Source organism: Eleginops maclovinus, chromosome 6 (genome assembly GCF_036324505.1).
Source record: "Eleginops maclovinus isolate JMC-PN-2008 ecotype Puerto Natales chromosome 6, JC_Emac_rtc_rv5, whole genome shotgun sequence".
Lineage (NCBI taxonomy): Eukaryota > Metazoa > Chordata > Actinopteri > Perciformes > Eleginopidae > Eleginops > Eleginops maclovinus.
The window spans coordinates 21,763,707-21,790,845 of record NC_086354.1 but is presented as its reverse complement, the minus strand read 5'-3'; the positions used below and the strand labels follow the sequence as shown (position 1 = coordinate 21,790,845).

The 27,139-nt window shown below is 41.0% G+C and overlaps 1 protein-coding gene across 5 annotated transcripts in view; it reads left to right on the top strand.

Annotated features, from left to right (window-relative positions):
* Positions 1-27,139, top strand: part of cadm3 (cell adhesion molecule 3) — a 95,215-nt gene that overhangs the window by 29,482 nt on the left and 38,594 nt on the right. For all 5 annotated transcript variants that reach the window (XR_010166061.1, XM_063886870.1, XM_063886868.1 and 2 more), the window contains exons 3-4: positions 7,382-7,531; positions 26,355-26,507. Coding sequence is in view for 4 of the 5 variants with exons in the window: in XM_063886870.1 (XP_063742940.1) it covers positions 7,382-7,531; positions 26,355-26,507 (303 nt within the window). In the remaining variant the exon portion in view is untranslated. The remainder of the gene's footprint in view (positions 1-7,381; positions 7,532-26,354; positions 26,508-27,139) is intronic.

Below are 27,139 nucleotides of genomic sequence, written 5' to 3'. Positions count from 1 at the left end.
TGTGTGTGTGTGTGTGTGTGTGTGTGTGTGTGTGTGTGTGTGTGTGTGTGTGTGTGTGTGTGTGTTTCTGAATGCATCCCCTATGCAGTGTTTGTTTCATGCGTCCATGTGTGTCTAATGTATTTTTAAGCACACTTTTACCTATTCATGTCGTTCTGTAAGTGTTTTTGTTTGTCCATGTTGTATGTCTTCCTGTCTATGTTTTATGAGTATGTGTGTGTGTGTGTGTGTGTACGATTCAAGGGGTTTGGGGGGGAGGGCGTGTCAGCATGCTTGCAGTGCGTGCCAGTGGATGCCTGTGTGTGTGTGTAATGGCCTGTATCATGCCATGCCATATCAAACTGCACACTGTTGGCTGAGTTTCCCATCAAATGTGAACAGCATCGCCAGTTGCACCGTGACACATGGCTCTGTCTGTCACACACACACACACACACACACACACACACACACACACACACACACACACACACACATACACACACACACACACACACACACACCACAGCACTGCTCACTGTGCAGCTGCAGTAGAATACAGACACACAAAAGACACACACATGCGCACAGCCTCAACCACATGCAGATAAATACCATCTCATAAATCACACAGATACTTTTCTCCCACACAAACAGATAAAGTTCTCCCTGCAAAACAAATACAATCTAACACACACACACACACACACACACACACACACACACACACACACACACACACACACACACACACACACACACACACACACACACACACACACACACACACACACACACAAATACAAATATGGACTCCTTCAGGCTCACACATTTGAGCGAGCATGCACACACTTTTACACACATTCAGATAATTAGCTCCTGCAGACACCTGCAAACACACACCTTACACACATGGATAGTAATCTCGCCGGATAAACAAACACACACACACTTAGCCCAGACCTACATTCTGAAGGCACACACACACACACACATACCACACACCACACACCACACACACATACTTGTATTACAGTAAATAAAGTTCATTAGTCTGCGGTAATTAGTGGCAACACTGTAAAGCTTCCCTGGGAAAACACAGAAAAAGGAGGGAAAGACAGAATTAAGATGCCGAGAAGTAAACGAGATTATCGGGGAGGAGGGGGAGGAGGAGGAGAGGGGGGAGGAGGCTCGACAGAAGGGCGAAGAGGTGAGGGAGGACGAGAGGAAACGCAGGAGGACATCAGGGGGCAGATGGAGAGGAGGAGGAGGAGGGAAAAGATGGAGTGAGACAGATGGAGGAGGAAGGAAGAGACGAGGTGAACATGGAAATGGTCAAGGTGGTTCGATAGTTTTCCGCTGGTTGTTTCTTTTAGGGAAGTGGCTTCAAATAAAAAGAACAGAAACTGAAATAAATAGCCTCCTTCTAGAGAGATATCTGTCCGTCTCGTTTCTGTTTTTCTTTTAGATCTTGGTTTAGCTGACAACTGTTCATCTATCTTTAACCCTTGTGTTGTCTTGCTAACAGCTGTGCAACATTTCTCCTCCCGGTTTGACTATTTATGAAGCATATAGTATAAATAATCACCCAATTCCTGTGTTACACCTTTTAAGCCAACTTTATTCAGACTTTTTACAACAAGTTTTACTCTTTTTCTGAGTTAAAGGCAAAAATGTTGAATCATTTTACAGAAATTGGCCCCAAAAGCCCACAGATGCTATAAATTCGGAGTGTGGTCTTAGTTATTTTCCCGTGGAACTACGTTGTATAAAAGCAAAGATGTTATTTTTTTGGCCCTAACATAAAACAAACCTTTATCCCAACATTAACACAATTGGTAATAGGTTTACATTTGACCCGAGGACAACAGTAAGGTTAAAAAATGTTGAACTGATACACACATTTAGCATTTTTGGAGGATACAGATGATTATCATTGCCAGAATACACGTCTGTGTTTTTGCACATGACAAATAAAGCCTATAAATCCTTTGAACCTTTTAAAAAATAAAGCAAAACGGCTTCATTTCATTTTAAAAGGATATTTTCATCCTCACAGCACGGTCTCTATAAAGGCACAATGTTTCTCAACATGGTAACCTTACTGTAATTATATTTAATCAAGGTTTTTCATAATTTAAAGAGCTGTATACATGGAGCTCCAGGTCAGCATTGCTGCCAATTTGCCCATGACCAATGGTAATGCAACAAATTAAATCCCCCGCTGACCTCCATTATTCAAGAGACCTCTAACTGCAATCAAGGTCAATTATGACTCTTTTCATTCTACACGTGTGATTGTATACCTGTAAAATCTTCTTAAAAAGCTTATAAAAGAGATGTTCTGTGCACAACATCACCTTAATAGTGAGTATGTGCACCAGCGATGTTCCACGGAGGTGAAGTATTCAGACAGATAACAATTATTTCCATATTAATTAACAGACTGTTAATTTTCTCTATCAATCATTGAATCTAAAGGGCCGACAACTATATTTTAACCCCAAAGATATTTAGAAAAGATGCAAAATGTGGTTCATTCTCAAAAAGAGACGGATGCATCACCTCAAACAACATAATGTGAACCACTTAGCACAATTTGACTAAATATAACCTACAGCCTCAGAAGTTTAGCCTCATATTTTCAGCACGTAGTTCCGCCTGAAGCTTCATATTGTAATTACGTTTATTTTGTTTATTATTTATTTATTTAATGCAGGCAGGAGACACAATTGAAGACACAACAGTGTGGGGACGATGGCATTTACAGCTCTGTAAATACAAAAAATAAAATAGCATGAATACGTCCAACAACCAAAAACATACATATAACACGCCAAGCACATTTATTGTTCCATATAGTCCCACTCAGTCCCGCTAATTGTTTTCCATTTCATATTTTGTTGTGCCTTCTTCTGATTTTTTCAGGCAATCATTTGTCCAATTCCATTTCCTTTTTCATCTAAGTAACAACATATACTGAAAACAAAAAGTGGCGCTAAGTTTTCTTCCTTTCTGAAAGTGAATCATCTCTTTGAATATGCTGATTGTTTGCCACCTGCTTCCTTTTATAAGCCGTGAAACCCGCCGTGACTGCAGCTCTATATGTATTTTTATATATATAACACACATGACATGAGATGGATATCAAACATCACATCTAACTCTCAGAGAGAAAGCAAACACGCCTATTTTAATAAGATGTTGAAACAATCTTTTTAAGGTTTCTTTTTTATCATACAAGGGCCTTAGGTCTTCAGACTTCCTCTGAAATCTTACTCGATTCCTCTTTCCCCTACATACCTGTTATTCTCACACACACAAACGCACATACGCACACATCCTCTCCATATTATATCACACACACCCTCCTCTACATACCCTTATCCATCCATCTCTCTCTCTCTCTCTCTCTCTCTCTCCCTCCCTCCCCTTGACTTGATATCCCAGGCAGCCTTTCTACCTCTGCATTCTCTCACCTTGTTGCCGTCTCGGGAAAGTGTAAATTGTGTTTCTTTAAATACCCGTGTCTTCTGTGAGCTTACAGCTCGAGGGGGGGAGTGGATGCGAGGCGAGAGAAAAAATAACAGCAAGCAACAGTGTTTAACTCCACGTCTGCTAAGGAAAGATAGGTTTCTCCTTTCATTTCTCGCAGCTCGGGTGTTTAGCCTTACCTAACTGTTTAAACTCTGGCTGAACTTAATTTCCCCCTTTTAACTTTGCTCCTAAGTAGCTTTAAAGGTAAACAAACAGCTGTTTCTGGGGCTTAAAGGGGTCACATGACTCCTAACAGTTAGTATTTGTCATTCAATTTCACAGCCACAGAAATATTTGTCTTATTTGAAATGGCCTCATGTCTCAATGCACCCTGCTGCTAACCCCTCCCTTCTGGTCATACAATTAACGATTATGTCCATTTGAAATATTGCTTAAACATGTGTATATTATTCTAATGCAGTCGAACAAGGAATTAAACCAAATATATCTGATCAATCTTTGACCATTAGGCCTAAAGCTGCGTTCACACAATTTGCTCTTCGCTCAGCATGAGGTTTGTTGCAGAGCCTTGCGTTGAAAACCAGTCAGTTATGTTGAGTTATTGTACAATCAAATTATGAATCACATCTACAGTGGGACTTCCCAATCCTGTGCTGTAATAAAAGCAAGAGTGACAGGGTTTTATTTCTTGTATCATAAAAATAACTCAATGGGAATCGATGTTTGGCTTCAGAATTCCTTTGCCATAAACACACTGTCCTGAGTATACATCAGTCACAGTGAGACTCGAACGCTTGGGAAGTGCAGCGACAGCTATGAGGGGAGCTCATTCTCTTAGTGGTCATGGAAGGTTTTTCTAAAGACATTCACAATATGTTGTTGTTTTGTAACCCTAACGAGGTCAAAGTGGAAGTAATTTGAATGTTGATTGAGCGCACAGCGACAGATTCGATGGTGCATGATGCGAGGGTAGCGCTTCCGTAGGAGAAACAACGGCAGCACGGGGCAGTGTTGCTGCGTATCATTTCAATTCAAAAAGCTTTATTGGCACATCTTTGTAATCTGAATTCCTTCATGTGTTCCACAAAGGGAAAGTTTACATTGTTACAGCACTACAGTATAGATAGAACACAATAAACAGAATAGACAGAATAATAGGAAAAGGTGAAGGTAAAATGTTGATTGTTGTGCAGGATAATGCTGATAGTAGATTCATATTAAACCATGATCATAAAATAGTAAAGAAAAGCCTAACAAGGATGCTGCCATACTTCAATTGATTTGTCTGCATTAATGGAGGTTTGCATCAGATGCTCAGTGCCTTTAATCATCATTTCAACCTTTTACTTAATAACTCTAAGTTAAAGCTTTATTTATTAGCTTGAATTACTTGATAAAGACATCTTTTGTAAGCCTCCACCTGCACAGTCTGCTCTGTTGGCCACTGAGCTCCACTGGAGTATCTGGAAATCAAATGCCTTGCTTAAAGGCACTCCAACAGCGGTAATAAAGATGCTGCTTTTTGTTTTTACTGCCAGTCCTTGGATCAAATCTCCAATCTCCCTGACACCTTCCCACTTATCTAACCTTTAGGCCTTCAGTGCCCCAGATCAATAATTTGAGAGGAAAATAAAAGACTTTGAAACGACCAAATAATTATTTTTGCCGCTGCATTTATGGAGTTGATCCTCTTCAGCTCAGATGGGCCTCAGATGGGTCATTATTTATCACAAGGGCGAGCTTAAGCAAGCTTGAGCCCACAAGAGTTTATTTAAATTCTGGCGGTGTGAACATCATGCAAATTTAATGCAGATGGAGAATACTTTACGTGGTGTTATGCATTGTGGAGAAACTGTTTTGTAAGGAGAAAAATAGGCATAACAGGATTAAAGGCCTTGTGTAGTTCATTGAGTTGAGCACGCGATGACCATGGGAGAGGCTGAATCTGCAATCAAGTGAACTTTTTTTTTTTTTCCATGGATAAATAGGGAATGTTGTGAAAAAAGTTCTGGATAAGAGTCCCTTTAAAAGGCAGATAACTCCTCAAACTCTTTGTTTCAGACCCAGTAATCAAACACTGAAGTTCTACTAGCACAAATGTCACTCCGAGCCATGGACACAGGTTGTTCTTGTTGAGAAATGCCAGCTTTCTTCAGCGATGATAAGACACAAGTCGGTCCAAGTTCTCTTTCCTGATTGTGGTTGGCTTGAGGATTGATGCACTGGGACAGCCAATTTAGCCAAAGAGTTCATGCAAAGAACAGGAGCTCTTGCAATCAGCCGCAAGAATTAGCTCGAGATGCTATTAAAGGAGACACTAATCCGGGCTGCACTCGACCACACATCCAGCCCTCACCCATCATGGTGCTTAGATAAACTAACCACAAGGTCAGGGCTGCTGTAAAACACACACAGAGAGTTGGGGAGCGACTCACTCTGACACAAAGTGCTCTGGAAGTCTCAGTGTGCCGTTTGAAAGCAGCTGTACCTTTAAGAGCGCTATATCCTCTCAGCTAGAGGCAACCCTCTTTTCTTCTCTAATAACTTGTGTTTTCTGGAATGGCTTTAAATCTTTAAACTTACCCAAAGATTAATGGCTGCTGATTTCAGCTCATGTTCTGCAAGTGTGTGTTTTTGATGCTACATGCAGTTAGTTTGCTCGCCTCCTCCTCCTCCTCTCTTCGTGTGTCGCCCCTCCTTTCATGTGTTGATGGGAGTTCCGCCGAAGCGAACTTAAGCAGATGTTCTTCCTGCTGCAAAAAAAAGAAGAATCAATTCCACCGCCGGTGCAAGGATGTGACAACTCCTCACGCTGAATATAAACCTGTCTTCCACTTGACAATTTGCTTCCAATTAATCTATTTATGCGTTCCGTATTTTCAGGGGAGAAGGGACCACTTTGGGGCATGTTGAGATGTTCCCTCCTTTCTTCAACTATGCCATATTTTGGTTTTGCTAGAGATTAGGTTGATCTACACTGGCTAAGTTCATGAAGTAAGCATGAAGGGTAAAGCGTCAAAACCAAAGTCAAAAACACAGAACATCGTAATATAGCTGACAGGTTTGTCACGAGAGGCTGCATCGTTCAGTATACATCCTGCCACCCTCGCTGAATCAAAAGAGCAGATGTAGCCTGCACTATCACCCGTTATCAAGCGAGTGCTGTTAAATACCATAATTTGAGCCAGTTTCAATACACCCAGTTCACTGTTCGGCAGTTTTGCGGTGTTCCCATTTCAGCTCCAGCCTTTTTAGAATCCCTCCATTACGCCGGGTCATTTGTATTCTCTTTCTCTTTGCCTCTGACCCGCTCATCTCCATAATGCCTGTCCCGTTTGAGCTTGTTCTGAAGCAGCCGACACATATGCACGGCGTTAAAAAACTGACCCAGATATTGACAAAAGAGTGTTACAGAGCCACAAGAGGTATGAGACAGTGCTCTTGTTGTTGCTTTGACCTGTCGAGAACCACTCTCCGCCGCCGTCTCTTCATCTCTGCTGGTCCCTCAGGTCCTGCAGTCTCTCGGTGCCAAGGCTGCTCCTGACTCATCGCTCTTACATTGGCCTCGCAGACATACAACCACACAGCCATTTGTCTGCTTTTTGTGTCCCTTCTGACAGCATGTCCGTGTGTGTGTGTACGCGCTTTGAGTTTTCTGAAAGACAGATAGAGATATATAGATAATCTGACAAGCAGAGAAAGAAATGGGCGGGGGGAGGTAGAGAGAAACAGGGGGAGGGGGAGGTGAGTAATGCATTTTGGTGGGTTTATCTGATTTGTGCGTTGGTGTGTGCGACATTTTTGCCTTTTTTTTTTCATATCAGCGCAGCGTCTCTCTGACTGCTGCGAATCCATCGCCCTGCCTCATGATCCTTACCTCACTTTTTTTCCTCCTGTTCCCTAGACGACGACCCCTTGCAGCCGGTGACCTCAGATGAAACGGTGTCCGTGGGGGGGACGGTGACACTGACCTGCCGAGTGGCCGAGAGCGATAACTCCTCACTGCAATGGTCCAACACCGCGCAGCAGACCCTGTACTTTGGAGAGAAGAGAGGTAAGAGGAGGAGTTGGAAAAGTACTCAGTTCTTTGCACGTAGGATTATTCCTTAAGTATTAAACTCAATTTCGGTGCCAGACAGAAAAACATTTAATATATTTCTCCGTCAGAAATAAAAAAGATGGAGGGAATGGAAGGTACACAAAATGTCTGTATTTGAACCAAAATTAAAAATCCATGCATCACAAAACCAAAAACTCAGAACAGTAGGAATACTCTTTATAAGTGAATTGAGTCCAGGTGTGACCAAAGTGTTATTTAAGTGCTGATTGTGTTTCATATCATTAAACCAAATCTGCAAAGTATTAAGTATTAAAGGTCCCCTATTATGCAAAATGCACTTTTTGCTGTCTATTATACATAAATGTGTGTCCCCGGTGTGTAAGGCGACTCACAAAGTATCAGAAAATACAACCCTTTCTCTTTTCCTCCTTACCCACATCTCTAAAAATGGGGGGGAACAAACGAGCTGATCCAGATTTGCTGCCGATATGACGTCATATCAAAAATGTGGGCTGGCTTTACATTGAACTCCTGGCAACGTCTCAACCTATCGTCCGCAATATACAGTCGCGAGCTGAATCCCCTCCGCAGCACCTCTGTGTCTCTGTGCAGGATGTCTGCAGGAGGGACTTAGAGTTGTTGTTTATATAACACATATAATGTCTCTATTCTAGAGGTAAACACTGAGAAGTGTTTCAGAAATAATGATGTGGTTTGGCTGCATGATGCTCCAAAGGGGCGTGGCCAGCTTCAGATCAGCTGAAATTTAAAGCGACAGTCACAGAATCAGCACCTCAGGAACAGGGCTGAAATGGAGGGTGATGAGGCATGCTACAATGGGTGATCTGTTTGGTATTTTAAGTAAAACCCTTCACATACTGTATGTATGCATTGTATAGATATTGCTCTACAATATATTGTTCACATATAGCATAATAAGAGACCTTTAAATAAATGCAGTTGAGTAAAAGTACACGATTCACATCTGAATGGTAGTGGGGTAAAATGACAAAGTAGCATTAACATGCAGATACTCGTACAGTACTTGAGTAAATGTACTTTACACCACTGGTAAGAGGGAGGAGGGGATGGAGGGATGGAGAGAGACAAATAAAAACATTAAAGTGTCAGAAACAAGCCTCTACCCTGAGAATTACAGCCAAATAGAACTGAATTAGCTGGCGAAATATGTTTCGAACAACACATAAACGCTGCTTGAGTCAAGTTCACTCAGCCATGTTTATTCCAGTCCCGGGAAGTGTGACATTTCTATACCGCGGGGATGTTTAAGGGTTGGGTAGCGGGGTGTATTAAGTATTTCAGTGCCACATTAGCTGCCGTTATCACAAGGGAAAGACCATGTAGAGGCTACTTTCACAGTACGCTCGCTGCTGTAGTTACACAAAAGATTATCTATGCATTCTCGAGAGATGGATGCCTTTACAACTGTTTCAACATCTGGCGAGAATACTTCACGAGGAATTAGAATTGAGCTTGAATGCCTCTCGGATGCAATTAGACTTGTAATGAGTTTTTGACGAGCTATAGCTATCAGGTCTCCCCACGATGCATGAAGTGATTACATGTGGTCTATGTTAATAAAAAAAGACATATTTGTACATCCGATCCATGTGAATGTTATTTTTAAGGAGACAGGGTCGCTATAAAGATGTTGTTGCTTTTTTTTTCCATCTTTGTTGAACAAGGCACTAATAACAACGCTGGGTCAAAAGCTTTGTTCAAGAGAAAAAAGCCCCAAGCAAAGACATTAGAGAGCTGGGAAAGCAAGCAACATGTAACATTGCATGGTGCCAAAATTGCTCAAAACAACTGAAAACAAAAGGACGAAAACAAACCTCAGAGTCTGATGGGCTCAAGTGCGTCAATGTGTCCAATTCAAACAGCCCCCTTTTAAAGGATAAACTGACCGATTATTCAATTTTGTGCAACGTGATGGCCCAAGCTGGCAAACCCTGTATTTTCAAAAGGAGAGAAAGAAGTGTGAAGGATGGCTTTCGCTGGGCTGCATTTGACACTGTAAAAAAGATCTGACATTATAAAGATAATTATTACTTTTGACCATGTTGGCTCAAACCCATGGTTTAAAACATTGCCAGGAGTAAAAAGAAAGGACACACAGCAACCAGTTTGAGTATAAAGACAGAAACATGACATTTGTTTTTCTTGTGACATCTTCAAAAAGAATATTTAAAGGGGCACTATTATGCTTTGTGGTTTTCCCCTTCCCTTGCTTTTTGTGTGTAGTAGGTTTTAATGCATGTAAATGGTCTGCAAAGGCTAAAATCCCAGGGTTTCTCTCCCACACAGTCCCTACGTAACACTCACCCTTCTAAAGCTATCGCTCCATGACATTGTACATGATAGGCTAAGGGGCTGGACATCTCTAAGTTGTTGACCAATCACAACTGAGTCTGCCAGCTGACCAATCAGAGCAGACTGGGCTCTGGTTTCAGACAGAGGGTGAAAAATAAAGAGCCTTTTGAACATTAAAGCATGGAGACAGGCACTTAATACAAATATGGACCTGAAAATGAGCAGAATAGGGTCCCTTAAATTCCTCAGAGCCCAAATGTTAACTCCAACTTTTTCTACTCGTCCAACTTTTTCTCACCCAACAGTGTTGTAACTCGGGATTAAAAATAGGAGAGAGCGGGACAGATGGAAGAAAGGAGGGGTGGGAGTGTTAAAGAGTTAGAGACAAGAGTGGTTAGAGGGACAGAAAGACTCCCTCATGAACAAATGTAACACTTAACAGCAGAAGTGAAGTGATGGAGGGATGGAGTCAACGATGGCGAGAGCAGAGAGGGATACTGGCCGAGGAGTTTCATCGCCGAGGGCCAACATTTTGCAACAGACAATTGTGAGAAGAGAGAGGCGAGAGAGAATGAGGGAGGGAGGAGGGAGGAGGGACAAATGGAGAGATCAGCAAGTCTTTACTCTAGATGGAGCTTCACCCGCGGTAGAGAGGGATGAAATAGAAAGTCTGGCTCTTCACTGCAATGATAGAACACTTAGAGGCCTGACCTGTACTTTGGGAGGGAATTGAGAAGAGTATTGGTGGAGGAGGATGAGTAGGGAGGGTATTGGGAGAAAATTGGAGGAGGAGGAGGCGGTGTGGGGGAGTTAGATGGAGCAGAAACTCCCCACTGCAGTGGACCAACAAGCACAGCAGATGCTGCACTTTGAAAAGTGGAAAGTTTAGACACAGAGAGGGGAGAGGAAGATGACGGGAGCCTCCTCCATGTCTTCTTTTCAAAGTGCAGCAGATGGAGAGAGGGGGATGAAGATCTTCTCTTTTGAGGAGATAAAGGAGGTACACAAATAGAGGAGGATATGTTACATCAAGACAACCGGGATTAGGGCAGAGGGAGGAGGAGAGAAGATCAGTCTAGCAGATGGAGAACATGAACAAAGGAGGAAGTAGAGATAGCATTTTGGACTGTAATAAGGTGTCGATGCAAGAAAGAAAATCTGAGTATAATGTCAACATGATCATTTATAATGCTTGCAGTTCTTCATAATAATAGTGGGACTGGACCATGCTCCAAAGTGTTCACACAAATGAGTATTTTCCCCATCAGATCTACCACTGCTTTAAAAAATGTGAGATCCTGCTTGAACCTGAATCCAATGAATGACCTAGAAATGTGATCATCAGAGAATGTCACCCCCTTTCTCTTTCCATATTAAACCAACAGTGAGCAGGTGATTGCAGCCCTGTTAAACCACCACTAACTCCGCCCCAGGCTCCAGTGCAAGCCCACCGGCCATTATAAATGAAAAGAATATGACTTAATACAAATGAAAACACTGAGACCTTGCATTTGGCTCCTACAATCAGTAAACACAAAGCTGACACCTTAGAAAATGTTAGCCAACGGTTGCTACCAAACATCAACATTAGCCATTTAAATAATGAGTGTTAGTCCAATATTTACTCCACTTTTATCTCTATTTTGGTCCCCACTAGGGTGGAAAACTGACTGATGGATGCTCCATTTTATTCCCCAGTTATTCTAACTTTGTCTGCCTGCTGTTGGGGGCCCAGCAGGTTGTGAACAGATGGTTTTTGCAGTATTATCTGCCTGAAACAGCCACGTTGGCTCCATAGAGCTGAAAGAAACAGCAGAATTGAGGGATAAATAAGACTCTTTTTTCAATAATGTGACAACGTTGATTAGTGCAGCTTTCGATTAAGGTAAAGATCCTTGGCGATGGTTGAAATTTGGTGATTGACTCCCACACAAATGTTTGTTTCAGTAGGATTTGACGGGCATTTTTTGAAAACTCTCTTCTGCTCTTTCTGGGTGAGATAAAACTTTGCCTACTCCTTCAGATGACCGTCCAAAAAATAAATCTTGCTCAGTAATTTACTGTAATTGTTCAGCCAAAAAGTGAAAGTCGAAGGAAGGACAGACGGATTAGAACGCTGAAATAAAACGACGCTGGGATCTCACAAGTGAATCACGATGGAGAGAAAACTGAATAAGAGTTCCTCTGTGCTTCACTTTGCTTTATGATTGATGGAGATGGAGCAGCAAATCTATGCAGTCGGCCAGTGCAAGAGATGGAGGGATGAGAGCAGAGAGAAGAAGAATAAAGATGAGGGAAATATAAGGGGAAAGAAATAAGAGAGTTGATTGAAGAGCAGGAAGGGAGAGGAATTAGGACTCCACACTACCATGCTGCTACGCAGCACAGCATGGGGCTTTGGAGAGTTGAAACATCAGAAAAATGGATGGGAGAGGCAGAGCAAGGGACGGACAAATATCTGGAGTGGGAAGAAGAAGAAGAAGAAGAAGAAGAAGAAGAAGAAGAAGAATAGAAAGATGAGTGACAACCCTTCACAGTGATGGCCTCCATACGGCGGAGTAAAGACTACTGAACGATCAGAGACGGCATATTCAGAAGACAGAAAGATGGGAGGGAATGACAAGACACAGATTTTTATTTTCTCATTAAATGTGTTACTTTACACTTCATAAACAAGCAGCTTATCAAACAGAGAAACACTCATTCATGGCCAATAAAGTAGGATGAAAAGAAGAGGAAGCAGGGATGAAAATAAAGACAGATATTACATTATAGAGAGAGGAGAAATACACACATTATGCATTACGGATACAGGGACAGAGACCTTGGATTTCATTTATAAAAGGGGTTTTTTACATATAAAGCAGAAGTTGTGATATATGGAATGTTGATGTCGCTGGTATAATCACAGGGTCACATCGATTCAATCTGACTCTCCCCGGTGGATTAAAAAGCTCAAGACGTCGTTTATCATTATTCAGGCAGGGAGAGCCATTGATATCAGTTTAATTCGACCCTGCTTTGCAAAGATGAGATGCGACACCGAGACACAGAAGGAGGAGGGAACACCGTGTGGGCGCACTTTAAACAACCTCCTCTATTTTGACGGAAAAGTGAATCAAAAACATTCAAATTAAGAAAGAAAGTGGAGACAACACCAGCCTGGTTCCAGTGGAGCAGAGCTAATGAGAGTTTCGGAACTATAACCACCTAGATAAGGAAAAAGCCAAACTGGAAATTAATTGTTAAGGGACACAAAGCCCAGTTGTGTTTATTAAACCAGATACAGTGACAAAAAAAACCCAAACATTTTACAGTTAATCCTGTCCTGTTTTAATCTGAGCGTGAACATTTAGAGCAGAAAGAACCTGTCAGTCCTTGGCGAAAACAAACGATCTGATAACTGTACGGAATATTTTAATACGTTTAATGCCCTTAATTTATTTTAAGACCCTTTTAAGGACCCACAGATACCCTGAAGGGACTGTGTGGGAGTGGATTGGGGGAGAAACAAAGATCCTGGGCAGCTAATAGAAGAGATTAGAAAGCTAGGAAAGCACAAAACAGATGGGTTCCTACATTAATGCTAGACTACAGGGAGACAGCGAGAGATAAAGAGATGGACATGAGGGAGATAAAGGCGGGCGGGGACACCAAAACTTTTAAATGAAGACAGAAAAAAGGAAACAAACAAGGACATTACAATTACTGTTTCTCTTATCCAAGACTTCTTCCTCAGCTAAATGAGTCAGTTCACTTTATTAATAAATCCGAACGCTCAGATTTCCACTTAACATCGTGGTTGAACTTCATACTTATTGTGACCAGCGTAATGGTTTGGAAACCCCACGCGAAGCTGAGGGAATACTGTCGAGAGAGGAGAAACAGCCACGAGCGAACTGACAGACGCGTCTCATTCTTTATTCCTCACTTTGAGACTCTGACTCATGAGGAGCGCTCTAAGCAACCCTGATTATTTTCATGAGTAGTCGTTTTGTCTATAGGATGTCACAAAATAGTGAAAAATGTCCAGCGCAGTTTCCCAGGGCGCAACATGATGGCTTCTTATTGCTCATTTCGATCTAACAAAAGTCCAAAACAAGAAGATGTTCGGTTTATTCTCCAGCAGAATCACCACATTTGAGAAGCTGAAACAGGACATTGTTTGGCAAGAAAACAATGAAGGATTAATAAAATAGTTCCAATTAGTAAGTAATCAGATAATCTACAGATCAATTCATCTCATTTAATCCCTGCTTAATATCTTATTCCTATTGTAGTACTTTTTTCTCATCAAATATCCTCTTAATATACGCTGCCCGGCCAAAAAAAAGGTCACCAGCCTGTGGGGGGCAGTGCTGTGATCTAGGGTTGCTGCAGTTGGTCTGGTCTAGGTTCAGCAATGTGCCCAAAGAATGAGGTCAGCTGACTCCCTGAATATCCTGAATGACCAGGTTATTCCATCAATGGATTTGTTCTCCCCTGATGGCACGGGCATGTTCCAAGAGGACAATGCCAGGATCCATCGGGCTCAAATTGTGAAAGAGTGGTTCAGGGAGCATGAGACATCATTCTCACACATGGATTGGCCCCCACAGAGTCCAGACCTGAACCCGATTGATCTGAATATCCCGTCATCAATACAAGATCTTGGCGAAAAATTAATGCAAGACAGAAGTAAATGTTGTGACGTTGCAGAAGCTCGTGGAAACGATGCCGCAGCGAATGCGTGCCGTAATCAAAGCTAAAGGCGGTCCAACGAATATTAGAGAGTGTGACCTTTTTTTTGGCCAGCCAGTGTAGTAATAGCTTAAATGCTATTTAACTTATCAAAACTGCACGTGTGTTTTGATGAGTTAAAGACTATTTTCCACTTCTAATATAGTTTTTTTTATATTCTATTTTAATCAATTAATTTACAAGCCATCAAGTTATAGGCCAGTTATAATAAAACCGACATTTTAAATGGGAAAACGTAACGTGTAATTATAAATACATGTATAATTGTAATTTTTTGTTGTTGTTAATATATATAAAATACAATAGCAGTTATTTATAAAGGAAAATAATATTTGACGGACTGTCAGCAGGCTCTTTTTTGGACACTGATACTATAATTTTAGTTGAATATATAAATATTGTTTGACAATTTGTATAAAAAAAATATAGACTGCATTCTACCAATACGATATTCTGTTTTTTTATTAAATCCGTTCAAAATAAATATGGAAACGAACATGAAACGAACGTCCTTGAAGATGCTTGGGATACATTTTCCCAGGGCACAACATGATGGCTTCCCATTACTCATTTTAATCTAACAAAGTCCACAACTTTAAGATTTTCAGTTTATTTTTCAAAAACAAGGAAAATTCACACATTAAAGAAACTGAAACAAGAAAATATTTAGATGAAAAACCATAAAACTATGACTAACTTAGTTTATTTTTGGTCAACTAAGCAGATAAACAGCTTTCTGCTTTAAAATCTTATTCTTTATCGTACTGTATTGTACTTTCCAATGTTCCTTTACTTGTTGTCTCATAGCTTGCATGCTCTCCAGCATATATTCTTTAAGGAGTTGAAGTTTTTATTGTTGTTTAACTTTTCTACAGACGTTAGGATAATTAATGTATGAGGCAATCAACTTGTGGGCCAGTTCTAACAAACCCAAACAAAACATGTGAATTTACAGCAGGATGCTTGAGATACATTGTTTTTCTTTAATTTTATTCAGCTGGCATACTGTCAAGTGGAAAATGTTTGACCTGATGTTATATCATTTACATACATCTTGGCAAACTAACTGCACAGAGGTGGGATGTACTTTCCAAACTCAAGCGAAGTCAAACTCTCACACCAACGCCATCTCCAAACATAAAATGCTCTGAAATGCATAAAACATAATGTAGACGCAATAATAAGAAAATGGCTTTCCTCCGTTGTGAAAGGATTATGTGACAGTAGCACAAATGAGGTGCTGTATATTCACTTGTTAGCTAACGATTACATTTCAGCCGCAGAAATAAAGACGAATAAAGATATTTGTTTTGGTTTGTTGCTCGTGATTAAAACAAATTCAATCTTACGGCACACTGAAACTTTTGTTAATGATCGAGGAGATAAACTTCTGTTATGGAAAGAATCTGCACACTTAAAAACTTTATTCATTTCTCCTTTTTCGGTACATTTTAAGCTGTGTTAATTCCATAAAAATGTAATGAGACCGAGCAGCGTGTGTGCTGTCAAGTTTAATAAAAACACACTCACAATTTGAGGTTTTCAAACACAGTGCACACCAGAAATAAGTACACTCATCCTCTCCGTCCGGCTATAATCTTATTTATTTGTCATGTGCGGTTTCCTTCCTTTCCTCAAAAGCCCATAAGCAGACATCAGACAGGCTATCTGCCTCGGCACTGTTTAACAAGGTAAAGGCTCTCTGGTGATTTATAAACCATGTAAGACGAGGAAGCTCTCGCCTAGAGTGAGTATATTGAGTATGCAGACGGTAGCTCTGGGGAAAACGACTGTAAGTTATAAATCATTTCATTAAAATACACACTGAGCACTTTTAAACTTTAAGTGAGCACAAAAAATATTGGAAATGATGGTTTCCACTCAGCCTCTCGCAGACAAACTGACAGTGACTGCTCACAACGCGGCTCGAGATGCTACTCCACATGCGAGGCGTGAGATGTTTTTTGACATTTTCTAGAAAAAAAAAGAAGAGGTATTGATCCACATCCCATCAGTCAAAGTTTCCTTGGTGTCTGGGAAGGCTCTCTGTGGAATGCATTAACAACAACCATCACACGATTGAAAGACTGCAGGAGAGACTTTTGAAATCTAGCACTTGAAAGAGGGCCTTTTCTACAGTTTCTCTGTGTGTCATCTGAACTCTTCATTTTTTTACAGGTGTGCTTAAAATAAACATGCATAACGGTAGACAAGTGCACAGAGAAGAAAGAGACAATGGTACAAAGAATTCAAAGTTAAAAATCCAATTTATTTTGAGGTTAATGAAGTAAATGCATTAAAAAACAACGTCCCTTATGATTCAGAAATTGCCTTTTCGCCCCTAAACACTAGAAGTAAGAACATAGAAATCAATAAACAGAATATTCCCTGTAACGGCTCTACATTTTTAAGGAGGATGTCATAACTCTTTTGCATTCTTTTTATTTTTATTCAGAAAATAGGGCCTTCCTTAGGGTGTGCAGAAACGCTTATTTACAGAGTTATGAATAAAACCACTGTCACTGAGTCATCATAGTGTAGGTCTCCTCTTCTATCTGGTCTTTTAGCTAAGATATTATTGAAAAAAGTGTGCATTTCTTAAATTATAAGTCACAAACAGCAAGGATCATGCCAGAACGTTAGCTTTCAATTAGCCAAAGCTTTTGAAGTGCTAACGCATTAGCTTCAAACGAGCCTTTCTTAGTGGTTTTACTTTTTTGGGCTCCTGGTAAGAGTTGGATGAAATTATTGATAAAGTTATGTCTGTACTAAAAATGAAGCTAGAAGCTAGCTTAGCATAAACAAATGTAAGGTAAGGGCTAGCCTTGCTTTGTCCAAATGTTCAAAATTCTGCCTATCAGTGCTTCAAAAATGTGCTAATTAACACTTTTGTCATCAATACTAACATAAGTCTAGGTGAATTTGTGGAATCCCAAATAGATATTAGCCATGTTAGCCGTCTTCATGCTAAGCTAAGCTAACCATGGCCTGGCTCTAGCTTCAAATCAAGGAAGAGTTTGATCTTCTCCTTTAACTCTTGGCAACCTAGCAAATCAGTGCATTGAACAAATCCAACTTTTCCCATTAAACTACCCTCCTGTACAAATGAGGATGAACCGCATGAGGACATCCAGTATTTATAGATAAAAGAATAAGAAGAGAAGTACACACACACACACACACACACACACACACACACACACACACACACACACACACACACACACACACACACACACACACACACACACACACACACACACACACACACACACACACACACACACACACACACACACACAGGCAATCAAATTCAATCACTGCAGGGTATCAGGGAGAGGTTGTGAAAATAGTTCCCACTTTGCTTTGCATTATACTGAACCTGTGAAAGATAAAAACAGCAGCTAAGTTAATGTGGTGACATGCAGAAAGCGGCAGGCCGATACTGACAGCCATTATAATAATTGCTTCCTTGGCTTGTTATATATGATAAAGGTCAAACAAGGTTAGAAAATAAGCTATGTCTCAGCGTTGTGCAGTTCACTCTGCCGTGTTTTTCTTTCTAATCTGTGGACCGGGCTCAGCAGCAGGCATGAGCGGCGTATGTAACCCAGCTTTTAGCCAGTGTCATCGGTCAGTGTTATGTGCCAGAAATCCCTAATTGACATTTTTTCGCCGCTGTAAATACCACTTGGCAGGATTTCATTGGCATGTTGCTTGAAGCTGATACACCACTGGGAACAATTTTCTATCAAGTTTCAAATGAAACTAATGGCTCCTTGCTTCAATTTGCACCACCCAGGGCAAAGTTTGGTTCATCTCCCTCCTTCCCATTGATTTTGCATACGTCTGTGCTGCAGCCCTTTAAATGATAATCTTTTAATTCAGTCTGAAGGTAGGGGCAAGAGGGAAGTGGATAGAGGCGGGGTGGGAAGTGGATAAAACAGACAGAGGTGTGTTTTTATCAAGCGCTCCATAGATGGCACAGTGATCCAGGATCAATTGATGCTCTCAGATCATCGGCTACGTTATGATCAAGGGAAGCCGGCGGTCACTGAACCCAGATCAGCCATCGGAAAGGACGGATAATTAGAGAGCTGGAGAGAATATTCAGAAACAGATGGGAGAACGGAGTCGCCATGTGTGGGAGAGAGGGAGACGAGGAAGAAGAGAGGCTGTCTCTTTGGATGTCAGTGTCAGCTAAATGCTTAAAATGTAAAACTAAATGAGAAGAAAGACAGAAGAACAAAGCGGGACGGGAGAAACCCAGTTGGACTGGAAGGAAGATCGACAGAGAGGAAAGCAAGAGGGACTTTCAAGTTGAGCCAAAGTAAGAGATGAGGAGATGAAAGGTGCAGAAGCTGCGAGGGAAGTAGATTCAGAAATATCAATTATTGGTCTGTAACTGATGTACTTTGCCTCGGCAACACTCAGGTTTCTCCCCTGCCGTGCCAATAAGGCAAATGTAGATTTGAGAGAGTTCTCGGTGGAGTCCAAACTTAGTTAGAGATGCGTAAGAAGGTAGGAGGTAGATGAAAAAGGAATATATGTATGCGCACTCAGTGTGTGTTGTGAGAGAATTCCCCTCTTTCCCGAATGTTTGAAGTTGAAAGAGCATGAGAAAGATCGAGAGAAGGAGGTGGAGAAGGAAGACGAGTAAGCGAAAATAGCTACTGTGACCAGATCAACAGTTGGACCTTTGGGGAGTATCGAGTCTCCAGTTTCAGCTGCAGACAAGAACCACTGTCTGGGCAAACAAAAACACACACACAAGTTATTGAGACATGCAGGCACATTTCAAACACCGGTGTACAACGAAGGTTCTCCTCTGATAAGCAGATCTTGTACATGATAAGCAACCAACACATAAATGCCCCGTCTTTTCTGCTCAAAGGCCTCCCGACACCACTCAGAAACCCCTCGTTCAGATGTACACACATAGAATCTCAAAGTAGGAGGAGATGCCGATGCAGAAATGTCTCCTCTTGCTGTAAATTCCCCTTTTTTTTTACAAACACAAGGGTCTCCTTAAGGACACTGTAGGGCCAGTGTGTCACCGTCCATGAGTGTGTGAGGTGGCTTTAAGTGACGGCTCTTCATTCATTACAGCCTGAAAAGGATTTGGTTTCGAATGAATCTACAGAGACAGTAATTGCCAAGGGCTGGTTGATCATTTATTGTATATAGTTATAGTCTTTCAATAAAATCCTATCTGTTATTACCATGAATCAAAAATATCCTGATATACAATCACACTGTCTCGATTGGTAATGGTTAGCACATTCTGACTATTTTTTTAATTTGGCTTTACAATAAGACTCTTTGTATCTGAGAAAAAGTGAAAATAGTTCTTTTTTTGACCCATTTACACCCATGAGCTCCAGACGTTGCTATGGAGAAGTCAGATGCACCGAGCGTGACTGTAGAAATTTAGAAACGACCTGTTGTTTCAAGTACAAACAAAAGCACCAGCTGCCAAATTCATCAAAGATTGTCCCGGCAAATAAGAGCGATCTGATTGAAACGGCTGGACAGAGCGTTTTATCAGTTTTCTACAAATGGATAATCTTTATCTCAAGCTTATCGATACTGGTCCTGTTGACTTCCTACCAAAACGCTCCCAGGATCATAGATAGCTTCTGTCTTTACGTTTGTTTGTGCACAGGCTTTTACTTTTGACTTTTTATAAAAAGAACCTGACGTTTCTTTTATTGTTATCATTATTACTGGGATGTTTTTTATGCCTTTTACTAGACAGAACAGCAGATATGTGATGGTATTAAGGAAGAGATGCACATCAAAGGTCCCCAGCCTGACTCAAACTGATAACATTTTGGCTAAAGGTTGTCATCCTAATCTTTAATCCCTGCGTTTAATGCAATTTTTTAGACATTTACACCACCTGTTTGCCTGTTGAAAAATGCTTTTCAGCCTCTGTCTGATTGATGTTTCTGTTGTGATTGGTCAACCGCTTAGAGATGTCCCGCCCCTTAGCCTAGCATGAAAATGTGTTGTAGCGTTAGCCAATAGAAGCACAAGTGTTACATGGTGATGTCAATATGTTCCGGAAGAAAAAACGAGTCCAGTGGAGGCTTCTCAGGCGGGATGATTAGGATTTTAGCCTTTGCAGACCATTAACATCGACCAAAAACTATATAACACACTATAGGTAAAGCATAATAGGGCCTCTTTAAAAGATTGGGAAGGCAAAACTAGCACAGAAACTTTACTTGGTTTAGAAAATGTGAACTCTATGTTTACCGCTTCATATTTATCCATCGGAACTAAACAGAACAACACTTCTCAACCACATTCCTCTATCTTACCACACACACACACACACACACACACACACACACACACACACACACACACACACACACACACACACTGTCCACTAATCCAGTTTATCTCAATACTCAGAGATTCATTACATCCCGTCAGCGAAAGAAACAAAAGCCAAACAGCAGAGTGTGACCTATTGACGGACTATTTATGTTTTCCATATCGCAGGCATAACATGTACACTTTTTTCTGGGGCGTCTAGATCGATTCGCCCCCGTAACTAGATATAATATTGGTTCTGAAAATCAATCACACCTGTACTCTCGAGCAATGTACATCGTTTCTAATGAAAGAAAGAAGAACACAAAAGAAATGTGAAAAAGCCCGCAGTCAGAAAAGATTAGAAATGGGTGAGATGTAAGAGAAAACAACGGAGAAGAACAAGGGGGAGAAGAGATGAGGGGGAAGAGAATTAAGGAGACTGATGGTTGAGCTGCAGGGTCCAGAGGGCACGGGTAAGTGTGTGTGTGTGTGTGTGTGTGTGTGTGTGTGTGTGTGTGTGTGTGTGTGTGTGTGTGTGTGTGTGTGTGTGTGTGTGTGTGTGTGTGTGTGTGTGTGTGTGTGTGTGTGTGTGTGTGTGTGTGTGTGTGTGTGTGTGTGTGTGTGTGTGTGTGTGTGTGTGTGTGTGCAGGAGTGACTGAGTGACCGTAAGCCTCACACACACCCACACTTACACACACCCACACTTACACACACACACACACACACACACACACACACACACACACACACACACACACACACACACACACACACACACACACACACACACACACACACACACACACACACACACACACACACACACACAGAGAGGCTAGCTCATGAAGACAAATGTAGTGACCTTGCTTAGTGATAAGGCACGAAGATAAAGTAGTGTTGGATGAAATAACTGAAAAACAAAAAGCGAAACAGAGGTGTGTGTGTGTGTGTGTGTGTGTGTGTGTGTGTGTGTGTGTGTGTGTGTGTGTGTGTGTGTGTGTGTGTGTGTGTGTGTGTGTGTGTGTGTGTGTGTGTGTGTGTGTGTGTGTGTGTGTGTGTGTGTGTGTGTGTGTGTGTGGGAGTGCAATAGAGATAGACAGGTGAACAGACAGATGGGAAGACAGAGAGACAGGGAGATAATAGTGAGATAATACGAGACGAGGTGGCAAATACACACAGATGTGGCTCAATACTGAGAAGGCAAAGAAACAATAAGATATGGAAACACACTGTGACCACATCACACATATCTGGAGTCGCCCACACAGTTCACATAGACTTTTCAGAATAAAATGTCTTGGCAAGTTACTTAAGTATTTTCTGCGAGGGGTACTATTATACTTTTTTGTGGTTATCCTTTTCCTGTAGTGTGTTATATATATATATATATATTTTTGTGCATGTCAATGTTCTGCAAAGGCTAAAATCCCTGTGTTCCCTCAGAGGGAGAAACATAAAGCACGTTTTGAACACTATAACATATAAACATGTCACAGTAGAAGCGAAAAACACAAATATGAGCCTGAAAATGAGCATAACTTGCCCCCCTTTATTCAAATAGACACAGCTTTGTTTTGTCCTAATGTTGTTGACTGTGTTGTTTCAACCGTAGCTAACATTAGCAGTTGCATTGGCATCATATTGCTTAAGAATTGGCTGTTGAAACGGTACGAAATTATACAACTTTTACTAATTTCCGCTGCTGCAAAAAGCCATAGATTTGAAGCGAATAGATGAAATAATCAAAGACACAAAGGTACCTTGACAAGTTGGTGGGCTATTGTGTTTGCTGGCAGCTGTTTCTCTGATTTATTTCTGATTATTTCCAAAGAAATCCCAAATGCTGACAAGCGATGTATTGTTCTTAACAAAAAAAAACATCTTAACTCCTCGTTAGTCTGAGCGAGTTCAAAACTGCTGAGACAACACTTTCCCACACACTCTTCTTTCAAAATCAGTTTATTTTTTTGCGCGCATTATCACATTACCCAGTCTCTGTGCATTTTAGGAATCAGCCAAACCACAACATGAGAAGTACACACACACTCACCTCATACTGTTAATACTGTATGACAACACAGTTGAGGTTCGCAAAGATCTCACACAGAACCACCGTAACTGGATCGATGTAGCTGGTCCACTTCTAAGCAAGATCAAATATTCAGTGCTTTTAAAATCCCAGCTGTTAGAGTTAGGAAAGATCTTAGTGGAGAGGAAAAAAACTTTAGCTTTCAGCCTGAATATGAGAGTGCAAACAGAGCTGGAGATTATTCCAGGGAAGTGGGTCTCATTGGGAAAAGGCTGGACCACCAGAAGAGTTCTTATTAAAGTGAGGACTGGTTAATTAACCAGCATCAAGGGAACGTAAAGGGTGAGATGGAGAGTATGGGGAAATAAGGCCTGAGATATATGTGTTAGGGAGCTAATCCAATTAAGGCCCTATAGGTAAGAAGGAGGGATTTTTAATCAGCTCTCATGTCATATATACGGAAAGACCCTTCGAGCATCCCACATACATCTACTTCCAGTGCAACTTGTAATACCTACAATAAAGCTGCTAGTTTAGAGAGACTTTAAACTAATTCAAATCAATTCTTATATTCACCAAAAATGCAGGTACAACTATCAACATAACGTACATATGTGAAGTGGGACACCTTGAAAAGCTATGACTATAGGGACCAAGCAATAAAACCAAAGTATTAACAATATATTCTACTAAAATGAAGAGAGTTTATGTATTATAGCTAAAAATCCCTTAACACACTAACCAAATACCCTAAAAACTAAACTAATCTAACTGTAAATGGTCCCAAAACATGTATTTAAATGCCAACAGATCATTTGTTTAAAATAGGTAAGACTCAATAAGCATAGAAACGTGATAAGAGAAAACAAAGCTCCAAATAAAATGTATTTCAGAGTAGAGGAACTAGCCTCCCTTAACTCCTGATGCTCCAGATGTTAGACGAGGCATTGGTGGAAAAAGAGAGAAACTCCCTCTGGATGGAACTTTGGGATTAAGGTCTTTGCAGACCGTTTACATGCACACAAACCTACAGTATATAACACACTACAGGAAAGAGAAAAACCCAAATACATAATAAGGCCCCATTATGTACAATAGTTTTTTGCCACAGTCAAATTCTTGAGTTTAAAATGTTACTTGAGTAAAAGTACAGAAGAAAACCGGCCCTGGGGTGACATAGCATTCTCCATTGCTGCCCCCACCGTCTGGAACTCACTCCCACAACAAATCTGAGACTGTACTGAGACCCCCCCCCCACCCCCCTTCAAAACACTGACCAAAACTCACCTTTTTTAGCCTGGCTTTAAACGTGTGATTGATGACGTGTCCTTGTGATAAACGTGGTTTTATTGCTTATTTTAATTAAACTTTTTATCTTATTTTATTTCTTCTTACCTCTGTAAAGCGCCTGTGAGCACGTGATAAATAACATGTATTGTTATTATTATTAGGTATTATCTTAAAAGGTAATCAGTATGCCGAATGGGTCTTTATATATTCTATAGACTAATATAATACATACAAGTTTTTTAATGTTCTAATGTGTCTAATCGGAACAAATTTGGGGTAATTAAGTTGTGTTTAGGTCATAGATCACATGTGTAATTCATGTGAAAAGTACTAAAAGAGGAAGTGAACACAGTGGGGTAAAAAGTACAATATTTCCCTCTGAGATGTAGTGAAGTATGTGGAAGAAAATGGAAACACTCCAGTAAAGAACAAGTAACTTAAGATTACACTTAACTTAACATGTACTTAGTTACATTCCTCCACAGTGAGTCACCTAAAACCTAAAGCGGGATAAAATCAATCGCAGATCCACTTTACTGGACCGCGATACCTTTCCGCAGGTGTCTGCTTTCTGCTTGTACTTTAAGTCATTATTTGAGGGGAGCCGCCGTCTCTCCGTGATGGCGCCGGGGAATAGAGCTAAAAAGCCTTTCTTGAGACGGAGACAGATAGACGGATAGACGTCTGGAGAGACGGGCGGATAGGGAGGCAGGGAGACAGACGGCAATCACGCTGCACAAACACCGCAGAGGTCAACGCTGTCACGGAAACGAGCGGGTTATTTCGTAGCATTTCATCATCATCATCTATCTCGGTCGCTTGCGCTCTCTCTCCCCCTTTCATTGCTGGATTTCTCATTGATGACAAAGCCATTTATGTCTCTCTTATGTTCCTCCCCCCTCTCCCTCCTCCCCTACCCATCCCTCACTTGCCTCTCCTTTATTCTCCCTGCTATTTATGCTTCCTCTATTTATTTTCTTTTTTTGCACTTTCTTTTGTCTTTCATTCTCAATTTGCGTCTCCTTCTCTTTTCTCCCCTTCTTCGCCTCGCTCACATCTCGGCTATTTTTTCCTCCTCTCTCACCTCGTCTTCTTCACTCCTCCTCCTCCTCCTCCTCCTCCTCTCCCACCACTCTTTCTTACATCATTTTCTCTCCAAACCCCCCCCCCCCACACCTCATCCTTTCCATTTTACCTTTCCCATGATTTAAATTCTGCACATTATCTTTCTTACTCCCTCTCACTCTGCCCCCTCCTAACTTTGCTCGCCTTCCTTTACATGCTTTCTTATGACCTCCCTTATTGTTCTCCATACATCACCACTACTTTATTCACCTTTCTCCAACCTATGCCTTTACAAATCCCCTTTCTACTTTCCTCATATCCATTCCACCTTTGCCTTTCCTTTTCCTTTTTCTGAATCACAATTTCTGTGATCTTCCTCCCTTTTCTTTCTCTTTTATCCTCTTTTTCCTCTCGCTTTCCTCTGCCACACCTCTCCTTTCTCTCCTCTGCCACTCCTTTCCTTCCTTCCATCAGTTTCCCTACAGTCTTCCCCCTCCCTCCACCCTCAGTCCTCTAATCTTCCACTGTACATCGTCTGATTTTTTTTCTATCTATCCTCCATGGCCTTTTTCCTTTCCCATCTCTCCATCTCCTCCCTTTCTTAATCCTTACATCCTTTCATGTTTCCTTCTTCTCTCACCTTGCTCTTCCCCCTTCTTTCTCTCCTGCTTCCTTAGCCCACCTTCACTGCGCTCCTGGTGTCACACCATAGTTTTCCTTCACTTTTCCTTCTTTCCTTTCCTCTATCAATACTTGAACTTATTCATATGCTATATCTTCCCCCTCCTTTTCCTCCCACTACATGGTTAATAGAAGAAAATCTGTTGCAATATTAAAAAAAATACATATCAAATTGATTACTCAGTATTAAAGTTATAAGACTTTAAAGTTTAAAAAAAATCCTCAAAATTAAAGCAACTAAATTGATAAAATCATTTAAAAAAAACCTATGAAATTCTCCAAAGCGGATCAATTATACATGCATATTTCATATTTCTGATTATTAATATCCTCTTCCTCTTTTTCCCTCAGCGCTCAGAGATAACCGCATCCAGCTGCACCACTCCTCTCCCACCGAGCTCTCCATCAACATCGGAGAGGTGCAGCTGTCGGACGAAGGCGAGTACACCTGCTCCCTCTTCACCATGCCCGTCCGCACCGCCCGAGCTACAGTCACCGTGCTAGGTGGGTCGCACACACACACACACACACACACACACACACACACACACACACACACACACACATGCATGCATATTCTAACCATCACACACTGTGCATATTCGGGGGCAATCTGTCATCTCGTTGTTGCCAAAAACAGGATGCAACTTTCCCAGACCTTGAAATAAACCTGTGACTGTTTGTACCCAAGCAGATTAGCATATTCCCTTTTTAGAGGCAGGTTTTCATTATCATTTCAGTAAAACCATATTATTCTGTAAGAACCCTCTCACCTTTCCTGAAGGAGGATTCCTCTGTGTGACGCACATCCTAAGGTTTATTCAGATTTCTTTCCCAGGCTTTTGTAAAAAGAAAAATGGTTCTCTGTTTTCACTCACTAATGCAAAATGATATTCTTATCTTCGTCGTGTTCAAACTCCTGTCTCTTTTAAAACTGATTGATGGGTGATACATCAGCTTGACTGCTATCTGGCTTCATGAATCAACCAAACCTGTGGGATTGTGACAAATATGAATGGAATATCCAAAGTTTTTGCACATTTTTTTCAAAACAATGCCTTCTATCTGAATGCACAAACAGGAAATGAAGTCCCGGTCAAATAACAACAGAGTTTAACTTACAGAGTTACGGAAAA